General features: G+C 48.1%; 1 protein-coding gene across 1 annotated transcript; it reads right to left on the bottom strand.

Moving 5' to 3' along the window:
• Nucleotides 1-1059: 1059 nt before the first annotated feature.
• On the bottom strand, nt 1060-19031 carry LOC136300231 (synaptotagmin-like protein 2). Its single transcript, XM_066202479.1, has 16 exons — nt 18467-19031; nt 16522-16673; nt 15268-15361; nt 14115-14205; nt 13852-13945; nt 12208-13260; nt 10995-11093; nt 9218-9309; nt 8654-8755; nt 6605-6774; nt 6312-6414; nt 5558-5719; nt 4765-4843; nt 4197-4296; nt 3759-3964; nt 1060-2698 (listed from the first exon to the last, which is right to left on the bottom strand). The coding sequence occupies exons 1-16, from the start codon at nt 18565-18567 to the stop codon at nt 2553-2555; spliced, it is 2844 nt and encodes a 947-aa protein (XP_066058576.1). The 5' UTR covers nt 18568-19031; the 3' UTR covers nt 1060-2552.
• Between the last annotated feature and the right edge of the window lie 3918 nt (nt 19032-22949).

Here is a 22949-nt window from a genome sequence, read left to right as displayed (position 1 = left end):
AAATTTTACTGCCTCAGAATCAGCTGTGTGACAGACGTGTGTGGGGTCTGGCAGTGTAATCTTTTACTTTGATAAACTATTAAATGCCAAAGAAAGCTTCTTAAGTTAATCAGGGCTTAATTTAAATAAACAAGCCAGCAAAAGATTAACAACAAAAAAAAAAATCCTCAATGGAATCTGAACACAAAAATAGTCTCACAAAGTCCCGTGCCAAGTTCCTAAAAGTAACTCTGCTGGGATGAAGTGGCCCACTGACCCCCTTTTCCTCCCCTGCCTGGCACCACCAGTGAAAGAGATGTTCCTTTTCTGAGACACCAACACAAGCATTTCCAGCTCCATCGATGCAAACAGCACTTTTGGCAACACTGCCATGCCCGGATGCTGCGTGAGGAGGAGGAGGAGGGTGAACTCCATTTCCATGATGGAGAGGAATCAGCTGAGCCCACCAGGAAGAGACCTGCACCTTCCAGGTGTTACCAGCCCCTGTCCCAGCCACAGCAGAGAGTCTGGCCCCAGGGATATCCCTGTCCCTGCAGGCAGGGAAGCAGGGAGGAAGGAAGGCAGCAGTCCTGTGGGTCACCTCACTGCAACTTCACAGCAGGCAGCCCTGCTCAGGGCTCCTCAGTAGGTAAACTACACAGATGAATAAATACTCACATGTTCAGCACCTCAGGTAAAGATAGTAAGTTTTAAAACTCTCAACTTAGGCCCGGTATTGTTATTTTATCCCACAGAGGTGGGATAAGTAAAGGTGTTTATTACCATTTATGACCACAAAGGTAATAAATGACCAAATCTTGGTAAACAAGACATGTCAGGCTGGACCCCCTACAAAGGATTTTTGGGCTGATGTTACAGATGTGCCAGCTCCTTCATTAGACAGCTATTGCTTAACTCTGTTGCTCTGTGGACTCTCTCCTAGTGCTTTTATTACTGTGTTTGGTGCATTTCCAAGTATTGTCTTTTTCCAATAGCCAAACCACTTTAATTGTTTATTTTTCCCATGAAAGCTGCTGGTTATTTCCCAAATGTTTCCGTTTAAAGAAAAAGTCTTGTTGCTCTAAGCGTACATTTTCCCATTAATTTATTTACAACCGTCTTTGCTGAGCTGAAAATTCACAGCAGGCTTGAGTTAAATAAAATCAATCCGTTAAAGAAGAATATCAAAATAATCAGAGAGCCAAAATCTAAAGTGGGACAGTTACAAAAATTATTTCTTCGTGACATTTCACTCGCCCTTCGGCAAAAATGCTTCCTTTTGACACAACAAAATTTAACACCTCTTTTGCTCGCTTTTTTGTTATTTAGAGCATGATAAAAAATAGGCACAAGAGACCAAGTGACGATGACAGAGAAGCATTCTATTTAATCACAATATGTACATCCGAAACAGAAATTACAAAGCTGCAATTCAAAAATGTGTTCACTCCACCACGGTCAACGTGCCAGGTGCAAAGTTTGGGGGTTTTTTGCAAGCTACTGGCCAAAGGGAAAATCCAGCTGCAGACAACTCACTAAAGGAAGACCAGAGGGGGATGCAGAGGCAGGAGACCCCCAGGAAACTGAAGCTCTGCACTCCCTTCACGTTCACTCACTCCCTGCTTACCTCTCCCAGCAGCTCCTGTGCTCCAGGGCGGGTTTTGACCTTTCATCTCTGATGCCAGGCTAACTTGAGGCTGTCTCCTACCTCATCAGTTCATGCTGAAATGTTTTGCACACAAAGCATTGCAGAGGTGTGATTAGGCCCGTTAGCAATCTAACTGTATTTTGCATTTGGGCAAACATTTTAGTTTATATTGCACTCAAAGTCTCCTTTCACAAAGGAACTGGCCTGAGGTCACTGAGGGAGCCTGTGGGAAAGCCAGGAAAAGAGCCCCTGCTTGCAAAATCCCACTGAGAGCATCCCTGCACTCTTTCAGATTAAAGCAGAAAGAAATTAATATATCAAATTCCTCACTGCCATCCTCCTCAGGTTTCTTCATTTGCTGCTGCAAACAGTCCTCTCTCTCTCTTTAGATGCACCTTGGAACTCGATTTTCCTCACATTAAAGAGGTGTTATCACGGGTGACAAATGCAAAGGTCCCTTCCTCAAACTGTGCTGGTGACTTGGAGCAATTGTACACCAAGTACAAAGTGTAGCCCTTGCAGGGAGAATGAATAATCCCATGCTCCTGCTTCAGTACAACTCCATCTCTGCATGGAAGAAAAATGGCACAAGAAACAGTAAAAATAAAAAAAAATTAAAAGGATCCGTATCTCCTTTTCCTTCTGTCAATGTTCCCAGAGCTTAATGGAACTCAAATATACTGAACACACAAATGATTAAACAAAAAGGCAAATTAAGCTTCTTCTTGGTCAAAATCACGTTTGGCATCTTCCATGTCCTCCGTGAGTGGATGAGTACTCAGCATTAACACCTCCAAGGTGCTGCCCTTTCGTTGCCTTACCACCCTGACCCTAGCAGCCCTGTGGATGGTCTCTCTCTCCCTGCCGCAGGAAGTTTCCTAACCCTAATGAGCACACTGGGCATTTCTGCGGCACCAGCAGTGGGTTATTTCAGTTTCCTCCTCCCCGCCAGTGAGCGCAGCGGCAGCAATCCCTCGATCCATTCGTTGGCAGCCAACATCATCTCCTGCCAAAAGGCCACCTCCTCCTGGGTGGAGTCCATCCAGTCCACAGAGATGCCATAGCTCAAACCTGAAAAGAACGAGAAAACCATGGCAGCCGCACGAAGAGTTCCCACTCCGGGCCAGAAATACTCAGTGGGATGTAACCGCTCAGGCAATGTCTTTACATAAAAGCTGCACCCTGAGCACCTCCTGTTCTCCTGCAAATGCCCATTCTACACCCGAGCTCAGAATGAAGGCACTGCAAAAGCCAGAAAATGCAAAAATTAGGGTAGATAGATCAGGCTAGATATAGTCACAACCTGCCAAGGAAAGCAATACTGGGCTCAAGCCCTTTCTGCATCTTTTTGAATGGCAAAGAAGGTCTCAAAGGCTTGGTTTTCCCCTTAAAAGATTTCCTTGTGGACAAGGTGGAGTATTCATCAAAGTTCTCTTCTTTCATTTCTATGGGAATCACACACACCATAGCAGGAAAGCGTGTACATCAATTCCAATTCAACCAAATTTTTAGGTGCCAATTACTTGTCAATGAGAGAGAAGATCTAAATCTAGATCACAGCTCATCTTGGGTTTGGTATTTTTATATTATTCTTATTCTTGTCGCCCCTTCGCTCTGCAGAGTTCACAACCCACCTGGCGACATTAGAGGTGGAAAACAGAGAACATGGAGGCAGACATTCCAGCTACCCTGAGCTTTGTCCCCCAAGGAACATCTGTAACGTTGTGAAATGCCTCAGAGAGCCCTCCAAGGCTGGACAGTCACCAGGTGCTGCTGTCCCCTGTGACACTGCAGTCCAACCCTGAGCACCCTTCCCTGGGAGCAGCACCAACGCAGTGCTGGTTCGTCATGCAGCTGCTTTCCTGTAACAGCAGGAAAACTCTCTGAGGGACGCAAGGGGATCCTTGAGTCCTGCCAGACCTCAGATCTGATGGTGGCAGAATTTGTGGGAACACAGGGCTGTTCCCACGGTCCCGGGGCCCTCTCCATCCAAGATATAGTGCGGGTACCAGTTACTGAGACCCCATCCCTGGTTTCTCTCCAACAGGAAAACGCTCAGTAACTTCCCACTTTGCCTCGTGGCTCAGCACTGTGGTAACAGTATGGAGTTAATGTAAAGGGAAATCCTCACCTGTGCCAAGGCCCAGCCTGATCCCTCCAAGGAAATGGTTGGTAAGCTTTTCATGATCCCACACAGTGAGTTCAACGCAGGCATCCTTCAGGTCCTCTGTATGAAAGCCATCATACACAATGGTGTGATTGAAAACAGGGTTTGTGTCTCTCTTTATGACCCGGGTCTTTTGGTAGCTCTTCTTACTGGTGTCTGGGAGCACATAGCTTTGAGAGGAGAAAACACACAGCATGAAACACCGAGCACTGACCCAGGGCTTTATCACAGCCAGGACCTTCCTAGCTTGGCCACAGGTGAATAACGAGGGCAATTCCCCCCTGCAATTCTCCCAGTGCAACACAAAGGCTTTCCAGTGCGGGGGCACAGCTTGAGAAGAGAGCAGGGACCAGAGCCCCTTGAGGGGCACAGAGCAGGAGCAGCACTGTGCTCAGCACTCACCACTTCACAAAGGAGTCGACTCCAGAGGGACGCAACTGCAGCAGGTCCTTGACGTCTTTGACCCAGATGTGAACTTCCCCAGAGGGAGGATTCTTGGGCCCTGCCAGTTATGAGAAGAGAAAAGCTGTCACGGCACTCAGAGGCACGGCTCCCAGAGTGACAGGGCTGCTCTCTAGGGACCCACAGCGTGCTCACTGCCCCTCCCCGGGGACCTCAGCACTGCAGCCAGCTCCGCACAGGCTCCTGACACACCCTGCCAGCGCTGCGTCAGACAGGGAAAGAGAAGGAAGTGCTGAGCCAAGCCAACCCTGTGCCTTCCCCGTGGTAACTTGGGATCTGTGCTGCTCCGACCACCTCACAGCACCCCAGAGTGCCCACACGCCCCTAACAGCTGATGAGCTGGAGCTTGTTGAGCCCTTCCTCTCTCCCCAGCACTTCCCCAGGAAATCCAGATGTGGGAATCAGATGTGGGCTGCAGGCAGTGCTGTCAAACTCTGCGCTGATCTCTAGGATCTTGCTCTAATGAGATTCCTCTTTCAGCAGCCCTCAGTGCATGAGGCACACTTACCTAGGCTTCCAGGGGGGACATACTTAATGGACAAACTCATCACCCCTCGATGATCCACACCATTAACAGCACAAAGGCTCTGAAACAGAAACAGTTAGGACTGACTAAATGGAGGATTGTGGAGACACAGCAAGGCAAACAGCTTTTGACTTCAGTGCAGGAGCACAAATGGACAAACTCTGATTTTCCATGGCTGGAGCAGCCCATTCTCAGGGCAGGTCATTTCTCTGTGGGTTTGTTCTCAAGCTCAGCCTCTCAGAAGCAAAAGCCTGAGGATTCAGAGTACAAGAGTGCCCTTCCAGACATGTCCAGCTGGATATGATTAACCATCTTGGTTCTGAAAGATAAATGTCCTCTGTTTGCTTAAAAGGGACCTCATATCAGAGCTGTGAATCCAGAAGCATGCAGGAAGCTGCACAGGCTTTACAAACAGTGGCACCTGAATATTTTACCTCTCAGGCCATGTCAGCTGCCTCACCTAGTACTCTGCTGTTTTTAAGGGATGGTCTCTGTGTGAGTGGAGAGAATGGCAAAGTCATGGCAAAGCTGCTGTGACTAGTGTCAGGTTTTATCTGTTTATGAAAGTGTCTCTACAGATCAGTCACCAAAACACACCTGAGAAGGCCATCGTTCCAAACACTGAACTGCACTGAGGTGTCCAGGGGTTGGTCCCTAGTGCAGTTCAGGTTGTCCTGCTCCACCAAAGACCTCAGAGGAGTCGGGAAGGACTTCTGCCAGCCTCAAGGCTTCAGGGCTGGGCTAGAAAGCAGGACTGCAGCTGGGACACACTCACCCGGGGCTTCAGAGGGTACCAGTTGAGTTTCCTGTTGCTCCAGTCCCAGCTGGCCAAGTCTATTTCAATCTCTCCCAAAAAACTGTTACGTCCCAATGGGTCATTGTGCCAAACAGAGAGATTTAATTTTTGGATCAGCAATACCATTTTCTCTATTTTATACTAGAGGAAGAAAGAGAAGTCAGGCTATTGAAATCTTTCTTCTTCACAAACACAAATAACTACTCAAAAGCTCGAATAAGCCCTGAGACACTCAAACCCACCCCACACATGCACCACCCATGGACTGGCTTCCATCTGAACATCTCTTTTTTCTTGTTCTCTTGCAATACTACTACCCTGACAAAGCTGTTCTGCTGAGCACAGGGAAACCTGGCATTCCATTCATCACAGGGCAAACCCAATACTCTTTCAAGAATTATTAACACAGGTCTGGGCATTGTTAAACAATCCTCTATGCTTTGATGAGCATGATCACATAATGCAGACCTTTCTTACCAGTCCTGCATGCCAGGGAAGGGGAGGACAAACAGCCCCTGCTCTGACTGCAGGTCACTATTGCATCCAGAGATCCGTGTGCTTTTGGCAGAGAAATCTTGGGTGCCACACAGATGGGTGCAGAGGAACCTCTAACATCCCAAGCCTCTCAAACCCCAGGGAAGAGCAGTGCAGGGGTGGCAGGAGGAATCTGGCCAAGATCTTTCCGGACCTGCCTACTACAACAGAGGTTTTCAGAGGGTGTGTGTGTCCTTACCCGCAACACCTCATTGTAAATGGGGTTCACCGTCCTCTTCTTCACTGAAGTTTTCCTCTTACCCATCCTAGCTTTGTCTGGGAGCAGGTAAGTTTTGACATACCTAGAAAATAAACTCCACTTGGGTATTGCCCCACATTGCCAAGCTCTCTAATCGGAAGGAAGGAAGGAAGGAAGGAAGGAAGGAAGGAAGGAAGGAAGGAAGGAAGGAAGGAAGCATTGCACTTAAAGAAAATAAAAACCCTCCAGAGCACAGAATTCAGCAATGCAGAAGTCACAAAAACATCACTCACGGGTCAGACCTGCCTTTCTTCTCATCCACCACAGCCAGGTCCTTGCACCGGGACACGTGGACCTGGAACTCCCGGTTCTTCTCGTCATAGTCCAGAGCAAACTCCACCATTCCTTGGGCATCCACACTCCCAAAATCACCACTGTAGACACTGAGCACACTGCCACTCACCTGCCGGGGGGAGAGAAGGTCAGTGCCACGGCAACAGGCACAGTGTGACTGGGCTCTGGGCAAAGACAACTGTCTGAGAAATGCATTGCCAGAGCAAAAACCTGGTGCTCCTGTCCTCGTGCAGTGTGGTGTTCCTGGCACAGAGAGGGCGGTAGTATAAAGATTTATTTATAATTTTACAATATTGAACTGGGTTTAATTATTTATTTATAATTTTATAATATGAAACAGTTGTGGCTGTTCTCAAGCAAGCCAGGGATGGGCAATCCAAATAAGGGTCTCACAGGAATGTGTTATCCCAGACCACGACTTAGAAGCATTGAATACTCAAGAAATACAGAAGTTTTTTCACTCCTAAATCCCAAAACTTTGGGAAATGGACTCAGATATTCCTGGGGGGAACCACACATCTCTCTTCCCTATGCTTACAGAACAAGTAACTGATATCCTGACCCAATCTCATCACTAAGAAAGAAAGACATTGAGAGAACATGAACTATATTATAAGAACTTGATATTTCAGGTAGATAGAGCCACATAATTGTCAATCCATTTATAAAACAGACTAGAAACGTAGGAAGAACTATTCCTATCTTGTTGCTTACTCACAGTGTGCATGGAGCAGCACAAAACAGACACAACCCTGTTCTGAAGAGCCACTGCCCCACCAGATGGGCCCGCCCCAAAGGCACAGGAACACGAGGTTTTCTCCAGACACAAATCTGGAGCTAGGCACCCAAGAGTTATTTGCTTTCCCAGAACAAACTGCATTTTGCCCAGACAACTTGGGCTTCCTTTTCCAAGTCTTTGTCTTTCACTGGTAGAAAGTCACAAAGCACAAGCAAAACTCAGCTACAGAAAGATGAGATAATTTTCTCAATCACTCATGATTCCTGACAGGATTTCATAAAAGCCGACACTGTTTACAAAGCAAATCATTAACCCTCTTGGCACTTCTCTGTGTTACTGTCATGAACGTTTATCAAAAAACCTTCCTAGTAATTAACCCAATTCTTCTCTGTCTTTCCCTACGTACTTCGGTTCTGAATTTTATTATAACCTCCAAAAAACCTGCTAAACCTCTCCTGTCAGGCCTTGGAGCTGCATTTACCATCCCATCAGGATACTCACCCCAGCAGAGAATCCTGAACGAGATTTTCAAGAATACCTGTGTGACCTGGACTCATTTTCAGCTCCCAGATGCTCCAGATTAGGAGAAGAACTCATGTGCCCCAAAGTTTTTAACATATTTATCTACATTCATGACCTCTCCCTACCAGCTTTGCTTCACATATATTCTGTAAATCTCAAATATACTCCTTGGAGAAATCCGTAACAGTAGCACAGCAAATTCAAGCCCTTTTAAGCAGCTCCCTCCCCAAATACTGTCTCTAAGGAATCTTTTAAAAACACTCAACTAAACACATTCAGCTTTTTTCAGCTTTCCTTAGACGCTGAAGCTTTAAACACGCTTTCGCTGTCCAACTCTGAATCCCCTCTTACCAGCTGATAAAGGACGAGCTTGCAGAGGGCACCCACCTGCAGTCCTGAACCCCAAACACGTCCCTCGATACCTGTGTGCCTCATTTTCCCACCTAGAAACCCGCTCCCCCTCCTTCTGCACCGCCAGGATTCAGAGCATCCACACCCGGGAGCGCGGGCTGTCGCTTACGGGAAATCTGACCAAGGACGACTCAGTGGCTCTCTGTTTTGAGGTGGATCCTGGATTCACCCCGAGCAAGTCATTAATCACCCCCAATCCTTTAATTATGTACCCCTGCAGAAGCCAACAGGATGCTCTGGAGGCCACAGCAGCAGCAGCAGCAGCCCGAACGCAGCGTCACCGCATCCGACCGAGGAGCCCTGGCTTGGTACCTACCGAGGAGACTGAGGCCATGTCTGATGAGTGGCTGCCAATGCTGGGGCTCTTCTTGTGCCTGTTAAACTGGAAGCTGATCTCTGAGGCCGTGTCCGATTCAGTCTGCTCAGAAAATGAGAAGCATCTTTAGGCTGTGCCGAGCGAGCGAGCGCTTTGGCAGCGCCGGAGAGGAAAAGGGATTGCTCAGCGCAGTGCCAGTAAAGCAGAGATCGGGTCAGGAGAGTGGAGCAGAGTGCAGGAGCCTCCCCAGGGCATCCCCTCCAAGCAGCACTGAACGTCATCGTTAACTGCCTCCAAACGGAGCTGCGTGCCCCGCCTGGGCTCTGGGAAAGGGCACAGAGCAGCGTGCTTTGACACACCGGGCAACACCCTCCAGGGTGGAAGGGCTGCTCTGGGTTACTGGGGGCTTCTTGCTTAAGGCATTTCTCATTTAGTCATGACATAACCAAGGCGTGCTCTAAAGCAGGTGCTGTTGGTGCCCAGGAGAAACCTTCTCATGACACCAACACTGCCGTTCAGGGAATGCTGTGAACACTATTGCAGCCATTTCTGGCATCGACCCACCTCGGACAACAGGAGAGGAGAGGATCTGCTCACGTCTTTGACTCTTTCAGGTTCAAGAAACTGATGTGATATCAAGTGGGGTTTATTGTATGCTGCAGGTACAAAAAAACAAGGAAATTATAAGTCACACTGTTGTTAAAGGGCACAAGGAAGGAGAAAAAGCTTGTGGAAGGCACTGGAGTACTACCTACTTGCCCTGCCTGTGTCACCTGTCACTGAAGCTGATCCTCCCCAAGACAAAAACTGCTAATTAACATCGCGGAGCTGTTTCCAGCGCGTTTTCACTCACAGTGTGGGAGTGCGGAACTCCCTCTAGTGGCTCAGCTAATTCCCTCATCAGCACGAGGACGTGGACGTCGCCTGCTTTTCCTTTGTGGAAAAGAGCACAAAAGTATTTATACCCACGATTTCCCCGCTGCATACACCTCTCAAATACTCTGCCAGACACAGAGGTGGACAACGGCCAGATTATCTAAAAGAAAAAAGTTAGAAAGTTCCCTATCATTACGAAGATGGTTACTGGACTGCTTAAAAGTCTAACTAAAACTTCTTTTTTGTCTGTTTATCTTCTCCCAATAACTCTCTTGAAGGTAACTTTCTCCATCTCAGAAGAATTCATTCTGAAAAGATTCATGTATATGAACATGCGTGTTCATATACACACTTGTTTAGTATTTTGGGCATGATGATACATTCATTCCTTGGTGCTCAAAATGCCCGGGAGATTCTTGATTTACCATCCATCTGACATTTACTATTTTCCTTTCCAACATTGAATAAATAATTGTATCTCCACAGACTATTTGCCATACTGCAAACACGAAACTGGAGCTCTGTCACAGGAGCGTTTCCAAGGCTGAGCTCTGGGGCTCCAGATAAGGGGGGAAGATGAAATCTTGGTTGTCTTGGTGGAGACCATGTCCCTGAACAGCAAAGTGGGGCCTGGAGCTTGGAGGCACCGTGCCTGGTGACACGGTGGGCACCACATGATGGGGCAGAGGTGGCATGAGGTGCCAGCTGGGCTGGGCACAGCCACAGGGCTCTGCAGTGTGAGCTGCCAGCCAGCTGCTGGATTTAAAGTGGCTCCATCAAAGCCTCCTTCGGCTTTACCTTTACTTTTCCTTGGGCATTGCCTTCCCACACTTCTCACTTCAGTCACTGGCCTCACCACTTTCCTTTCAGGACAAGCTCTGAGCTGTCTCTTTGGCCAGGTTTCACCCTCTGGGGACTGTCACTGGCTTTCTTGGGCACAGAGGTTGCTGCTGCCTTCCCTCGGGCACTTCCCATGGCTGCAGCTTTCTTGGGCTTCTTCAGGCAGGCTGCTGCTTCCTTGGTTGCCTTCTCCTCAGCTTCTCTGGGTTTCTCAGGGAGAGACTGCCACCATAAAACATGTCCCAGCTGGGGACACCAGTCCAGCCACGGGCTCTGCTCTGGTGAGGGGAGAGGCCTCGTGAGCAGGACACACACTGACACCAGGTCTGGCACCTCAGATCAATCTCAGCCCTGGTGCAGGAACAGGAGAGATGAGCACGAGCTTCTCGCCAGCCCTTTGAAGCCCTTGTGCTTTCGCTGAAGTAACAAACCATCAATCCAGCTGCGATTTCCTGGCTCTGAATTTAATTTGAGGCAGTATAAACTCTCTAATTTGATGATGAAACAGTATGTCATTTTCCTGGCCTGGTACATGCACAGAAGCACGGTGATGAAAAACTGGCATAATGTATTACCTTCAGCAAATGTAAACCAAAAAGAAGAAGGAAAGAAAGACGTTACTCACTCTCTGTGGTTGTGTAAATGTTCACCATGCTCTTTGCAAGATTAATGCTATTTGCTCGGGCCAGAGCCTGAGCAGCAGGAGAATGATCCCCATCTTCCTCTGGAACACACAAAAAGCCAAAGCAACGTGGTAAATAAAGCAACACCAATGGGCAGTGCATCAACAAGCCCATGGGGTGTGTGTGTGCCTCCCTTGGTCACTCTGCTCAGAGCAGTTACACTGAGCTGCTTCCCCATCATCCCGGTGCTCTGATGTCTCCCCCAAAAAAACCTCCTCACACTGTGTCAGGAAATGGAAATACTGCATTAACCCAGTCCCCAAGACAGACCAAGTCTTGTGAAGAGCTTCCAGCGCAACAGAGACATCTGCCAATATCAACTTGAAATGAATGAAAGAATAAAGGAAAAAGCCCTGAGAAACAGCAGAATGATCTAATGGTTGGACTTAATGATCTCAGATGTCCTTCACACCCAAAATATTCCAGAAAGGAAATATTTGCAATGACCTGAAGTGCAGCTCTGGATTTTCACAGGAATGTTATATGAGGTAGGAAATAAGCCAAGAAATGACACAATTAAAAAATAAAAATGGTGATGCCATTGACACCATCGTGGTTGAGAACCTGGTATCAGAACCCAGAAAGATCAGACTCCTTGTTCGGTCCACTTTGCTTAAAGTTTAATATCAAAGTTCACTTGTGCATTCCAAAAAGACACAAAATGTCATTTGGGCACTGACAGCCAGGGCAGCCCCTGTCAAGGCACTTTGAGAGCCAGAGTATTTATTCAACACTTTGCTTCACATTTTATTTCTTCTATTTGTGTTCGACTTACGCTACCACAAAGAACTCCTCCAGTCCCACATTTGAAGAAAACACCATCTCGCCAGCGAGTGAAATAAAGCGAGTTCCTGTGATGTGTTGTGGGTAGTGCAGGGCTGTCCCAAGGTGAGGGGCTTGCAGGTGAGGCACAGGGGAGGAAAGCAAGGGAACATGGCACTGTCCCCTTCTACACTCACACTAGGCTACGCAGGATTTGTTTCCAGAGCTGTTTGTGGAACACGCTCTACACAAGCTAACTCCACACAAATTGCAATACAGGAAAAATGGACAGATGAAGAAAATGTGCAGAACGCAGAGGGGTTAGGGAAGAAAACGGGCTTAGGGATGGCTCTCTATTTGGATTTCACAGGGTGCAGTCACAGCCCTCAGTACCTGAGTAAACTGCTGAGTCTGTTCCCTGAGCAGCTTCTCTCTCTCCAGATGGTTCACCAGGTGTCGGCTGGTCGGAAGACTCGCACGTTTTTTCCTCAGGTGGCTCTCCATTTATTTCCATGTTGTCTTGAGTGCCCAGATCAGATCTTCCCTCTTTCTCAGCATCGTTTTCACCATCTGTGAGCGCAGGGTCGATCAGTATCTGTACCCTGCTGGCCAGGGACCTCGCTGTGGGCTTGTGCTCCTCTGCCACCACCAGCTCCTCCACGGGCATCCCTGCCTCCAGCGTGCTGCCGGACACATCCTTGGTGGGCGACCCAGGCTGGATGGAAGGCGCTCTTACAGGCAACCTGGATTTCTTGGAGCGATGCTGCACCACCTTCTCCTCCTCTGCCACCAGCAGCTTCCCACTGCCCTCGCTCAGCGAGTCATTCCTTGTAACCTCGCTCTCGGCACAGGCGGCTCTGGGAGCGATGGAAACCGAGCCTTTCCTTGCAGGAGTGGCACAGCTTGGCTCCTCCTCGCTGGAAGACAACGTTATTGTCCTTTTGCATGGGCTCTTCGTTCTGGGGAAGGCAGCACCCTGTCCCTGCCCAGACTGCACGGAGAGCGAGCGGCACAGCCTGACCTGCCGGCTGTCCGCCCAGCCCGCCTGGGCCCTCGCCTCCGCTCCCTTCTCCCAAAAGCTCTTCAGGTTCCTGAAGTGCTCACGGTCCAGGCCCATGTCCTCCTCTTTGGTACTCATCGCTGAGATCGTGTAGTTCCCGCCGTGCTTTTTCTCCCCGTCCGAGGGCAGGGCTCTGGGGGTCTCTTTCTTCGCAAGGCTCTTTTCTGCCGGCCCCTCGTGGTTCACCAACTGCTCAGAGCTGGGGAAGGCTCCGCTCGGTTTCTTCTTAACTGGTATTTTGCTGGGAGCACGAGTTTCTTCTGGTGGAGCTCTCGGCCCCTCTGTGGCGCCGGTGGCCCCATCAGCAGCTTCTCCTGCAGGTGCGGGGCTGGGCTGGGGCACAGCATCCTCCGAGGGCCGGGTGGGCAGAGCAGATGCCCCACGACCTACAAAAACAACAACAACACATCGCCTGTCCCACTGCAGCACACCCAATCTCTCCGCGGAAAGTCTGGGCTGCAATTTCTCAATGAGAAGACGGGGAGTTTTCAGAAATCATCAATATATTCCTAGTTCTTTCCCAGATGAAGTTCCCTTCCATCTGAAGAAAGCCCTGAAAACCCCCGTCCTTCTCCCTGCGAAAGAAAAAATCCACTGAGCTCTAAAGTGTTGCTGCGAGTTGTGGATTTGTTTGCAGGTTCCCTCTCGATTTCCCTACTGGCTATCTGCAATGTTCCAAAATTCACTATCCAGTCAAAGCTGGAAAGAGAGGATGAGTCCTCTTCTGGATTAAAGAGCTGAGAGCCAAGCACTCAGTTTAGCATGGACTGAGAGCCCAGAGAAGTTTCAGCCATCAGATTGTTTTGTGCCTTGGTCCCTGCTGCCCTGGCTGTAATTCACAGAGTGCCGGCAGCCCATTCTTTTATGCCAAGGCAATCTTTGTTATTTATTTGTACACACACTGAAAGGCATCTCGTCTCTTGGTGTTTGATGATGAGTAACAAAAACACCAATAGCTCAGTGAACGAAAAACTCACCTTTTCTAGACAAATGAGAGCTGTTTGTTGCAGTCACAAATGGACTCGTTCCAGAGTCACTCTCCGAGGAAGAGACATCCTGTGTGCTGGATCTCTGAACAGAAAACAAATCTTATCAATACTGGCAAGACTGGGAAAAAAAAGTATTTTATTTGGGCAGGTACATGAGGGCAGGCAGCCTGTGGAGCTCCTGTCAAGAGGCACAGACTGTGTGAGGCTCCAAGGAGAAACAAAACAAAGTGCAGAGGCTGTGCCTGTACTACCTTGCACGATGCAGACGACTGGACAGGAACCCTTGGCTTCGGTTTTGGCAAATTTTTCTGCTCTGTGGTTTCAAGAGTAGGTGTGCTGGATCTGTGGGGGAGGAGAAATGCCTCAACAAGGAGGTCTGTGGTGACGATGTGTCTGTTTGGGTGTTCAGGCAGTCTTCAACACCACCTCAGCTCTGCTCAGGTGCACAACTTGCTCAATAAAAACAATGCGTGTCACCTACTAGGTTTGTTCAGACTTTCTGGACTTTTTTCCCTTGTGGGAAGTGCCAGAAGAGCCCAAGGGCCATGCAGAAAGGAGAGACATTTCCATGCTGTGGCCCAGGAAGGAACAGACCACACCTTGCTTAAGACTGAATGAGAAAAACAAAGCTAGCTTTTCAGGATTTAACCAACCCTGCCCAATAAAAACCACTGCCAGCAAAGCAGGAGCACCTAGGGCCTGCTGCCTCTGGCTCCTTCATTAAACAACACCCACTAATCAGCTGCAAGAGGTTTCCAAGTGCTGTCAAGGCCCATATTTAATATTTAACTGGAGCAACTGCCACCTGTGGAGGATGATTCCTCATTCTGCTGACAAAAAAAAAAAAAAAAGGCAAATGAGATGGGAACAACAATACAGGAATATGTGAATATTTTAATTGCTTCTCCACGGTCCACGGAGATTGACTGAGGTCACTGACTTGCTTTTAGCAGATGTTTCTGCTCAGTCAGCACAACGTGAAATCCCACCAAGCCTTGATGGAGAGCGCTGAGCACTGGACACAGAGGTAGGCACCAGCAGGAAATGAGCAGTTTCCTCACGCAGCTCATTTTGTTAGTGTTGCTCCATAGCAAAAATTAAACAAATAGAACCGTAATTACTTTGAAAAACTAACCAGCATATCCTGACCTTAGAGACAGCTCCCATTTCACTGACCCCTTATCAAATCACGCAGGAAAAGGCCTTTGTGGGATAAGCACATTAACGCTTGACTGTTAGGGGTGGATTGATAGTCTGACAATTCCTGGAAGAAGGACTTAAAAAATATCCTCTAGAAGGTATTACTTATACAGTCTCAGAAACGCAGTTAGGGTTTAATGAGCAGCGTTCAATTTTCATTAGAAGCAGGAGCAGCAGCCTGAGCATTGCACAGAGCAGTGTTACCTTCCCTCCCCTGCATCAGCAACGTCCTCAGGAAGGGCAGGACTTGGGGCAGCTCTGCTCTCCACACCCATCTGGACGTGCCCGTTGGCCTCATCTGGAACAGAGACAAGTGAGAAATGGCATTTCATCGAACTTGTAGTGCTTGGAGTGTTTTGTTTGGGCTAAGAAGATTTGCCCAGTGGAAAGAGTCCCACCAGCACAGTCCCTGGGGGTATAAGAGGAGAGAGATCTCAGGGGTTCTGCCTGCTCTCCCCAAGGATGGGGAGCCCCAGGGCAGGAAAAACACTTCCAGACCCCCCCAGGTCCAAGAGGCCAAAGCTGCCCAACACCTGACTTGTGCCAGGAGCTGTCACATCACTGGAAACCTCCACAGGACGCTGCCATTGACCGTCAATAAAGTTAATCTGTTCCAGGATTTAAATTCAGCCATTTCCTGTTTTGACTCAAGTCATCCAATCTTGGCAAACAAAGGAGGAGGCCAATACAGTTAATGAGGAGTTCCCTGTTATTTTTACTGGCACCAGGCCCAGCTATATCTTTTAAGCTCCCAAAGACCCCAAATTAAAAACAACAGAGGACAGGAGCTTTCACACCAGACTGCAGGGTATGACACTGCATGAGACATTTTGTTAGCAACTGGGTTTTCTTGCTACTGCAAAACCAAAAGGATTAAACTCTCAGTGAATAAAAGCTCAGTCTGGTCAACAAGATCTGCACGGATTTATTCATGCAGCCAGGTCTATTTTAAAGAGAAAAATCTACCTGTTACACATCTTGCCCTGGGATTATTTCCATGCAAAAAGTGATGCATGGACCCTCTCAAGTGGGTGAATGCATGCCAGGAGGAGAGAGGCTCCCTGTCCCTTTGCAGACTTGTGACTGACCTCAGCACCCCAGAGGCCTGTGAGAGCAGCTCTGGTCACACCACTTCAGGAACTGGGGCACCACTGACCTCTAGCAAACAGAAATTTTGGGAAAAAGAAGCAAGAACAAGAAAAAAAGAAGCTGAAGTGGGGAAAAAGCATTCACTGCACATGGTTTTTGCCTTGGTCCTCTCCCACACTATAATTTTTCTCTTTGAGCCCTGATTTTGGTAACCAGGGATGTTCTTCTGGTACTGAAAACATAGATGAGAATCCCTTTCTCACAACACTGGTTCTCAACAGACTCCCAGTACACGGAGTCTCCCATCCTGGACCAATTTTCTCCTGGTCCATCAGTGTGTTTTCTGAAGTTGTACACTAACATACTTACTTTCTAGTTTGCCCTTTTTCCTTCTAATGGATGCCCGAAGCAGATCCGGCCCCTCCAAGTCTTCCTGGAACCGTTTTGCCTTCACTTCAGAAAACCATTCACCCGTCACAAACTTCTTCTTCTTCTCATCCTTGATGGAGCCTTGTATCCTCCTGGAAGTCAGTGCAAGGATTACACACCAAAAAAGATCTTCAAAGTTTCAACCTCCCCCGAGCTGCCTTTGTGACCTGTCCATGGGTTCACCTGTCTGACACCAGGAAGGATCCAGAGATTATTCTCTGCAATCACAAGGGCCAAACCAGCATTAGAACAGCAGCTGATTTATTCTTTATCTGAAATGGGAACAGCACCTTGTAGACTCGGGCTTTCACCTCTTCCAAATTTCACAAATCCTAACCATTCACCTGGCAAGGAGATTTGTCCACTTGCTTGGCTGCCCTGAGGGTTAAGGAAGGGGTGGGGCTGCTTGTCTGCCTTGCACTTCTCCATTTTATTTGTCTATTAATCCCTTCATGGGCAGCAAAACCGTTTGGATCAAATTTGCTGCAAACCACGGAAACAAATAAGGATATTCAGGGAAGGAACCTGTCCCTGCAGCGTTCTCCCTGGACACTGCTCCTTTTCCTGCCGTGCCTATTGCGGCACTCACTTGGTTAGGTCTCCCTCCTAAGCCTGGCTTCTCCTCCTGTACCTCACTTGGGCACACCCAGGGCTGTTTTTTGGCACCTAAACCTGGCAGTGCTGACAACCAAACGTGTCAAACTTACTACAGGTAAGGGGCTCTGGGCAGGACATAACTCACTTCACTCCCAAATCAAAGCCTCCTGTGAAACAGCTTTCAAGGGGAAGTGAAATAAAACCAAAATAATCCAAACATTCTTCTTACCAAACCTCTACTTCAGAGAAAAAATACTCTGTTTCAGAAACAAACAAACCAAACCCAAAAGAAATAAAAGCCAAACCCTTTTGAAATTGTTTCAGTTCAGAGGAGAGGTAAGAGCATGCAGACACATACACCCCGAGTTCTGGCTTCCAGTTGTTTCCCCAGCTCCCAGCAGAGGCCAGGGCACACAGGCTCCCAGGAGCCTGCAGCAAAGCTTCCTGCTCCCCTTTCAAGCCTTGAGCATCCTTCCTATAAGGATACAGATTTCTATAAATCTCTGTCTTACTCTTTTTTTTGGCTCAATGGCAAACGGAAGACTCGCACCCTTAGCTGGGGTAAACTGGCACAGTGCCATCCACACTCACTGAGTTACTCATTTCTGGCCATGGAGAACTGGGTGCCAGCTCCCTGAGCCTGGTGCACACTGTCAGCCCAGATGGTCTAACGCTGGCATTTAAAAAGTGACAGCAGCAACAAGCAGTCCTGATCAACCAGACCTGAGCTCCAGGACGGCCAGTGGCAGAGGAGCTGGCCTGAGCAACAATCCCTGGCTCTGGAACCTCCCTGCAAAGCTCTGGCAGATCATGCAGCCTCTGATCAGCCCTCTCTAGGATAGATGGTGCGCCTCAAAAAGCAATGGGGCAACGTAAAGCAGGGAAGGGGATTTAAAACCTCATTTTGTGAAATATCATTTTAAAACACACTGTGGTCTTTCTGGGCTACTGAGTGAGTTAAACAAGGTAGCAGCTGCTCCCCTGCTCAGACCTCTGCCACCAAGAAATTCTCCACCGAACAGGAGAGGGGTGATTGCCCCTGGCATCTCTGAGGGCTGATGATTAACTCAAAAGGAGAGTCCACTCCTGCAAGGAGAGGGCAGCAGCAACAGAAGGACGGCTGGGGAAGATGGGGTACAATGAAAAGATCTATCAGGATCTGAGCAAAAGGGACAGTCCTGCTGCAACCTGCACCTCTCCTTCTTCACACGCACACACACACACACGCTCCTCTCTCAAAGGAGTGAAAAACTCTTCCCCAAGGGAAGCTCACATCCTGCTCTCTCACCTGATGCGATCCCCATCCTTCTTCTTCAGCTCTGCATCTCTCTGCAGAACCTTCATCAGCTTCTCATACTCCTCCTCGGTCAGGAAGCTCAAGTCCAACATCTTCCCTACACACTTCTCCAGCTCTTCAGAAGGCTGAGGCGAAGGCAGGGCAGGCACCAGCCCAGCCCATGGGCAGCCCCTGGCAGCCGCCCCGGCGCGGAGCGAGGCACGGCTGGAGAGGAAGGATTCACCGCGGCATGCCTTGGGTGGAACTCGCCCTAGCACCTGGCCTTGCCCTTCCAGACTCTCCGTGCTGCATGCCTTCCCCTGCCAGGAAAATCCTCTCAGCAGAATCAGGCTGCTCTGCTTTTCTCCGGGTGCCAGCGTCAATCCGAGAGGGAAGGGGAGAGCTCCTGCCGCCAACCAGAGCCGCCTCAGCAGCCACCAAACCTCATCTCACCAACAGCAAGCCCAGCACCTCTGGCATGAACCCTCCTCAACAGTGGAGTCTTCTCTCTGCAGTTCAAGCATCCCTGCAAAATAGCACCGAGATGCCTTTTATGATAAGCGCGACATATGGCAACCGCATGTGTGCATTGGGGGTTTCTGTTTGCTCCGCAGCACAGGTTCCAAAACGAGCTGCCCTGCTTTCCTCCTCACGTGGTGTTAACCCGACCGAGACAATGGTTTGTTTCAGCCCTTTCCTGCTAACAGGTAAACAGTTGATTCAGCATGCCACAAGCAAAATATGCATATAAATTACCAAATTGCTTGCTTGCTTTTTACCTCCACTCTTCTCGTCCTCCATTCTCCGTGCACTAAATGAGATCAAGGATAAGCAGCCAAGCTTTGTAAAGCAATTGGAAGAGGACAGAACAGCAACCTGCAAGCATTTCTGCTGCACGTTATGCCATGAAATACCAGGGGCTGCTCATTTTCTAATATGCGTGCCCTTTGCTTTGTGCTGCACTGGTATTTGCTGTTCAAACACTACTGGTGCAGAAACTTTTGTGGTTCAAAAGACAGCGAAAACGGCCAGAGGCTGCAGGGCGTGGAGAAAAGGTAAATCAAGCACTGCCTTGCCACTTTATTCCTTTTTTCCTCTCTCCTGGCCAGCTTGAGGGCAGGAAGGCACACCTTTGAGGGAGGAAAAGTTCTGCTCCTGTCCGTGGAGGCAGTTTCTACCAGACTGAATTTTTCTGCCGTTTCCACACCTTTGAAGTGATTGTGGGTTCCGTGATACTTCGCTGTTTCTTCCAAACCCAAAGCCTTGGAAGCCAGGTCATTAAAAATCAATAAATCCCAGCTTTCATGGCAAACATGAACTGAAGGACATCAAGCCCACTCGCGAATTTCAAAGCTTGTATCACTCTTAGTCCCTCATCTTTGGAGATGCCAACCTCAGCCCTTTCAGGGCATCTATCTCAGTGCTTTGCTGTCAGAAAGAAACTTCTTCCTACTGCCAACCCCAGATGCTCCTGACAGGGGTCAGCCCATCCCAGCTAACACAGGAATTATCCCTTTGCAGCCACCCTCACTGGGCTCGACACCTGAGCCTTCACAGCCCCTAGGGATGATACATTCACAAATATTCGTCTTTTTTGTCATGGTGTAACAACACGTTAAAAAGCAAGAACAGGCGCCTGAGCATAATGTTTACAAACAAAAACCACAGAACACTGCATGAAAAAGCTAATAAAAGGGATGGCATTGCCATAAAACCTCTTATTTTTTTTTTTGTAAAAAATTGCTAGAGGAAAGGAAACGACACTTCCTATTTCTTTAAGGCAAGAATGGCTGTGCTTGTCACACTACAATTATAGCCCTTATCATCTAAGAAACTATCAGTACAACTCTAAACAGAAACAATAATAAAAAGTCCTTGTGGATCTCTACATTTCATCCAGGCTCTTCCATGCTTAGTTCCATCTAGTCTTTGCCTCTCAAGCACAATCCCGCTTCTACAAAGACATTCACAGAATTTTCTGGGACAGATTTTATTTTTGAAAAGGTATCTAGGGACACATCACAGTCTTTGCTTCTCCAGAACTTTTATTTATTTTTAACAAACCCCATGACATGTGGGCTGAAACTACTTCAGAAAATATTTCCAGTGAAGACTCATATTTATTCATTGGTATGGCAGTCAATTAAAAATAAAGGCTACTTCTTGGGGAAAAGGGAAATCCTTTGTAAAGAGCCTTTTTTTTTTTTAAATCTTCCCCATTTCTTACTGAAACGGCTACATTAGAAGGAAAAGGTCAACAGAAACCAAACAGCCAACTCCTTCTTTTGTTTTATATAGTTAAAAATCAAACCACTTGATGCACCTGCTGTGGGAAAGTGAGCTGGTCCAGAAGACTGCTCCACTGGAAGTGGAGGCTTTGCTGCAAGTGTCAGGACCTGCAAAGCTGTTGACCCAGAGCTGCAGGAATAAACCAGCCGGGGAAATTCTCTCCATCTGCAGCAGGACAGCACAGGGCTGAGTGTGCTGCCCGCACAGGAGAGCGTGCTAATTGCCAGCGTGGGTCTGTAAGTGCAATAGATGAAGGATAAGAATGACCTGACAGGTACAGTACATTATCAGGCAGGCACAGTGCTGGGTGCTCGCTCCCCTGATTGCCGAATCCCCGGGGCAGCTTCACACTCCTCTGCAGCAGCACCACATGCCTTGGATTTGCTCTGTTAGAAAATCCAAGATTTTCCAAATTAGAAAACGTTAGATTATTGCACATAATCCTCTCCCCTATCAAAGCCTTGTTAATTGACAGTCTGGACACCACAGGGGTGTTGTGGTACAAACATCTAAATCAGGAGATCCACAGGGGAAAGCCAGGACCCAAAGTGCATTATTTTCTCCTAATCTGCAATAAACCACTTGCAGCTCTGAACTGTCTATTCCTCTGCTAAGAACAGCTGTGAACTACAAGAGTAGAGAATATATTTCATTGCTTTCTGAAAAGCTATTCCACTAAAAATGCTGTCAGTGCACTGACTGCAGTGATATTTAGTCTGACTTGCTGCAGAGAAATGAGAGAAAGAGGCCTACAGTTCCTACCCACAAACCTGCTAAGCCATCTAGAAATGGCCTTCAGATAAGAGACAGCTGATAAGATAGAGAATAACTACAAACAAAGCAGGCAGTTGTAGTCTCCCAGAGCAGCCCACATCTAAACACATCTGTTACCATCACACAGGGAATGTCAAGGCCAAATTCTGGCAATGCCAGCTGCAAATGCCAGAACTGTTCAAGTTGAACTACTCACAGACTTTACACCTATTTTTCTCAGTTCAGTGAGGGCCGTACGTGACAGAGTGCCATTCCCACCTCAGGCAGAACGATGAGCAGCCGGTGTTGCTGATCCACCCCCAGTGAGGGGCAGCCAGCAGAGAGCAGCTCTGACCCCAGAGTTGGCTCTCCACTCCGCTGTGCATCCCAGAACAAAAAACCACTGCTCACTTCATTCTGAGCGCAGCCCCGGGGTGGCTCCTCTCAGATCAAGTCATCGTTTCACATCGCACTTTCCAATAAAGCCCAGCATGACGGAGAACCTCTGCAGTTTTATTAAAATCTCTTCCCCCCCTCTCCCCTTGTGCAGCTTTAGTGAAGGATGTCCATTCATCAAGAATGGCCCCGAGATGGCACAGAGGAATTGCAGGAATTCAAAAGAACAAGCAGGTCTCCAGCCCAGCCCCTCCAGAGCAGCCAGCAGAAGATATTTTGGAACAATAATACAATGCTAAGCCAAAAAAAATGTGCAAACTCCCCCATTCAGTGCATGTGGGGAATGCATAACTGAGGAAATGGGTGAATTCTGCCTATTTGCACTCAGCCTCAGAAATACCTTGGCTTCCAAAGAACATCCCAGGACATTACAGAAGGTTCAGTTAAGGATGCATGAGGATTTTTTCCTCCCCTCTCTATTTCCACCCAATGCCGTGTAACCACGAACCATGAATAATTATCTCCACTGAACTCGACTCATCTCCTTCTAACAAGGAACTGCACGGGTGGAATTTGCATTACACACAATTTACTTCCTCTTAGCCATTTTTAATTAAATGAACCATTCTAAGGTTTCCACCTAAGGTAAACAAAAGACTGAGCTTTTCAGTCTTAATCATTATTTCCTAGAACCAACACTGCCAAAATAAAAACACCCATCAGAGGAAGAGTCTGACTCAGACTCCTTAAGGTCAACAAGTCCTTTTATTGGTAATAACCTGATAATGCAATGCTATAGTCTAAATATTTAAGAGTTCTGTTTATTTCATAGGTGGGAACTATTTGCAGAGCTTGCAGGATGTAGCTCATTGTAATCCTGCAGACTGCCAGAACACAAATAAACAAGCACAGCCACCTGGGACACCAAGAAATCCCCGAATGCCCCAGAGAACAGGGATGGCTGGATCTCCGGAGAGGATGCCAAGACTTCCGAGGCTTTGCCCTGTCACCCTGGACCCAGCTCATTCCCAGCACAGGCGTTCCACTGCCAAGAGCT

This window comes from Chamaea fasciata, unplaced genomic scaffold, assembly GCF_029207755.1.
Source record: "Chamaea fasciata isolate MVZ Bird 193981 ecotype frontalis unplaced genomic scaffold, bChaFas1.0.hap1 SCAF_22, whole genome shotgun sequence".
NCBI lineage: Eukaryota > Metazoa > Chordata > Aves > Passeriformes > Sylviidae > Chamaea > Chamaea fasciata.
This window is presented reverse-complemented; position numbering and strand designations above follow the sequence as displayed.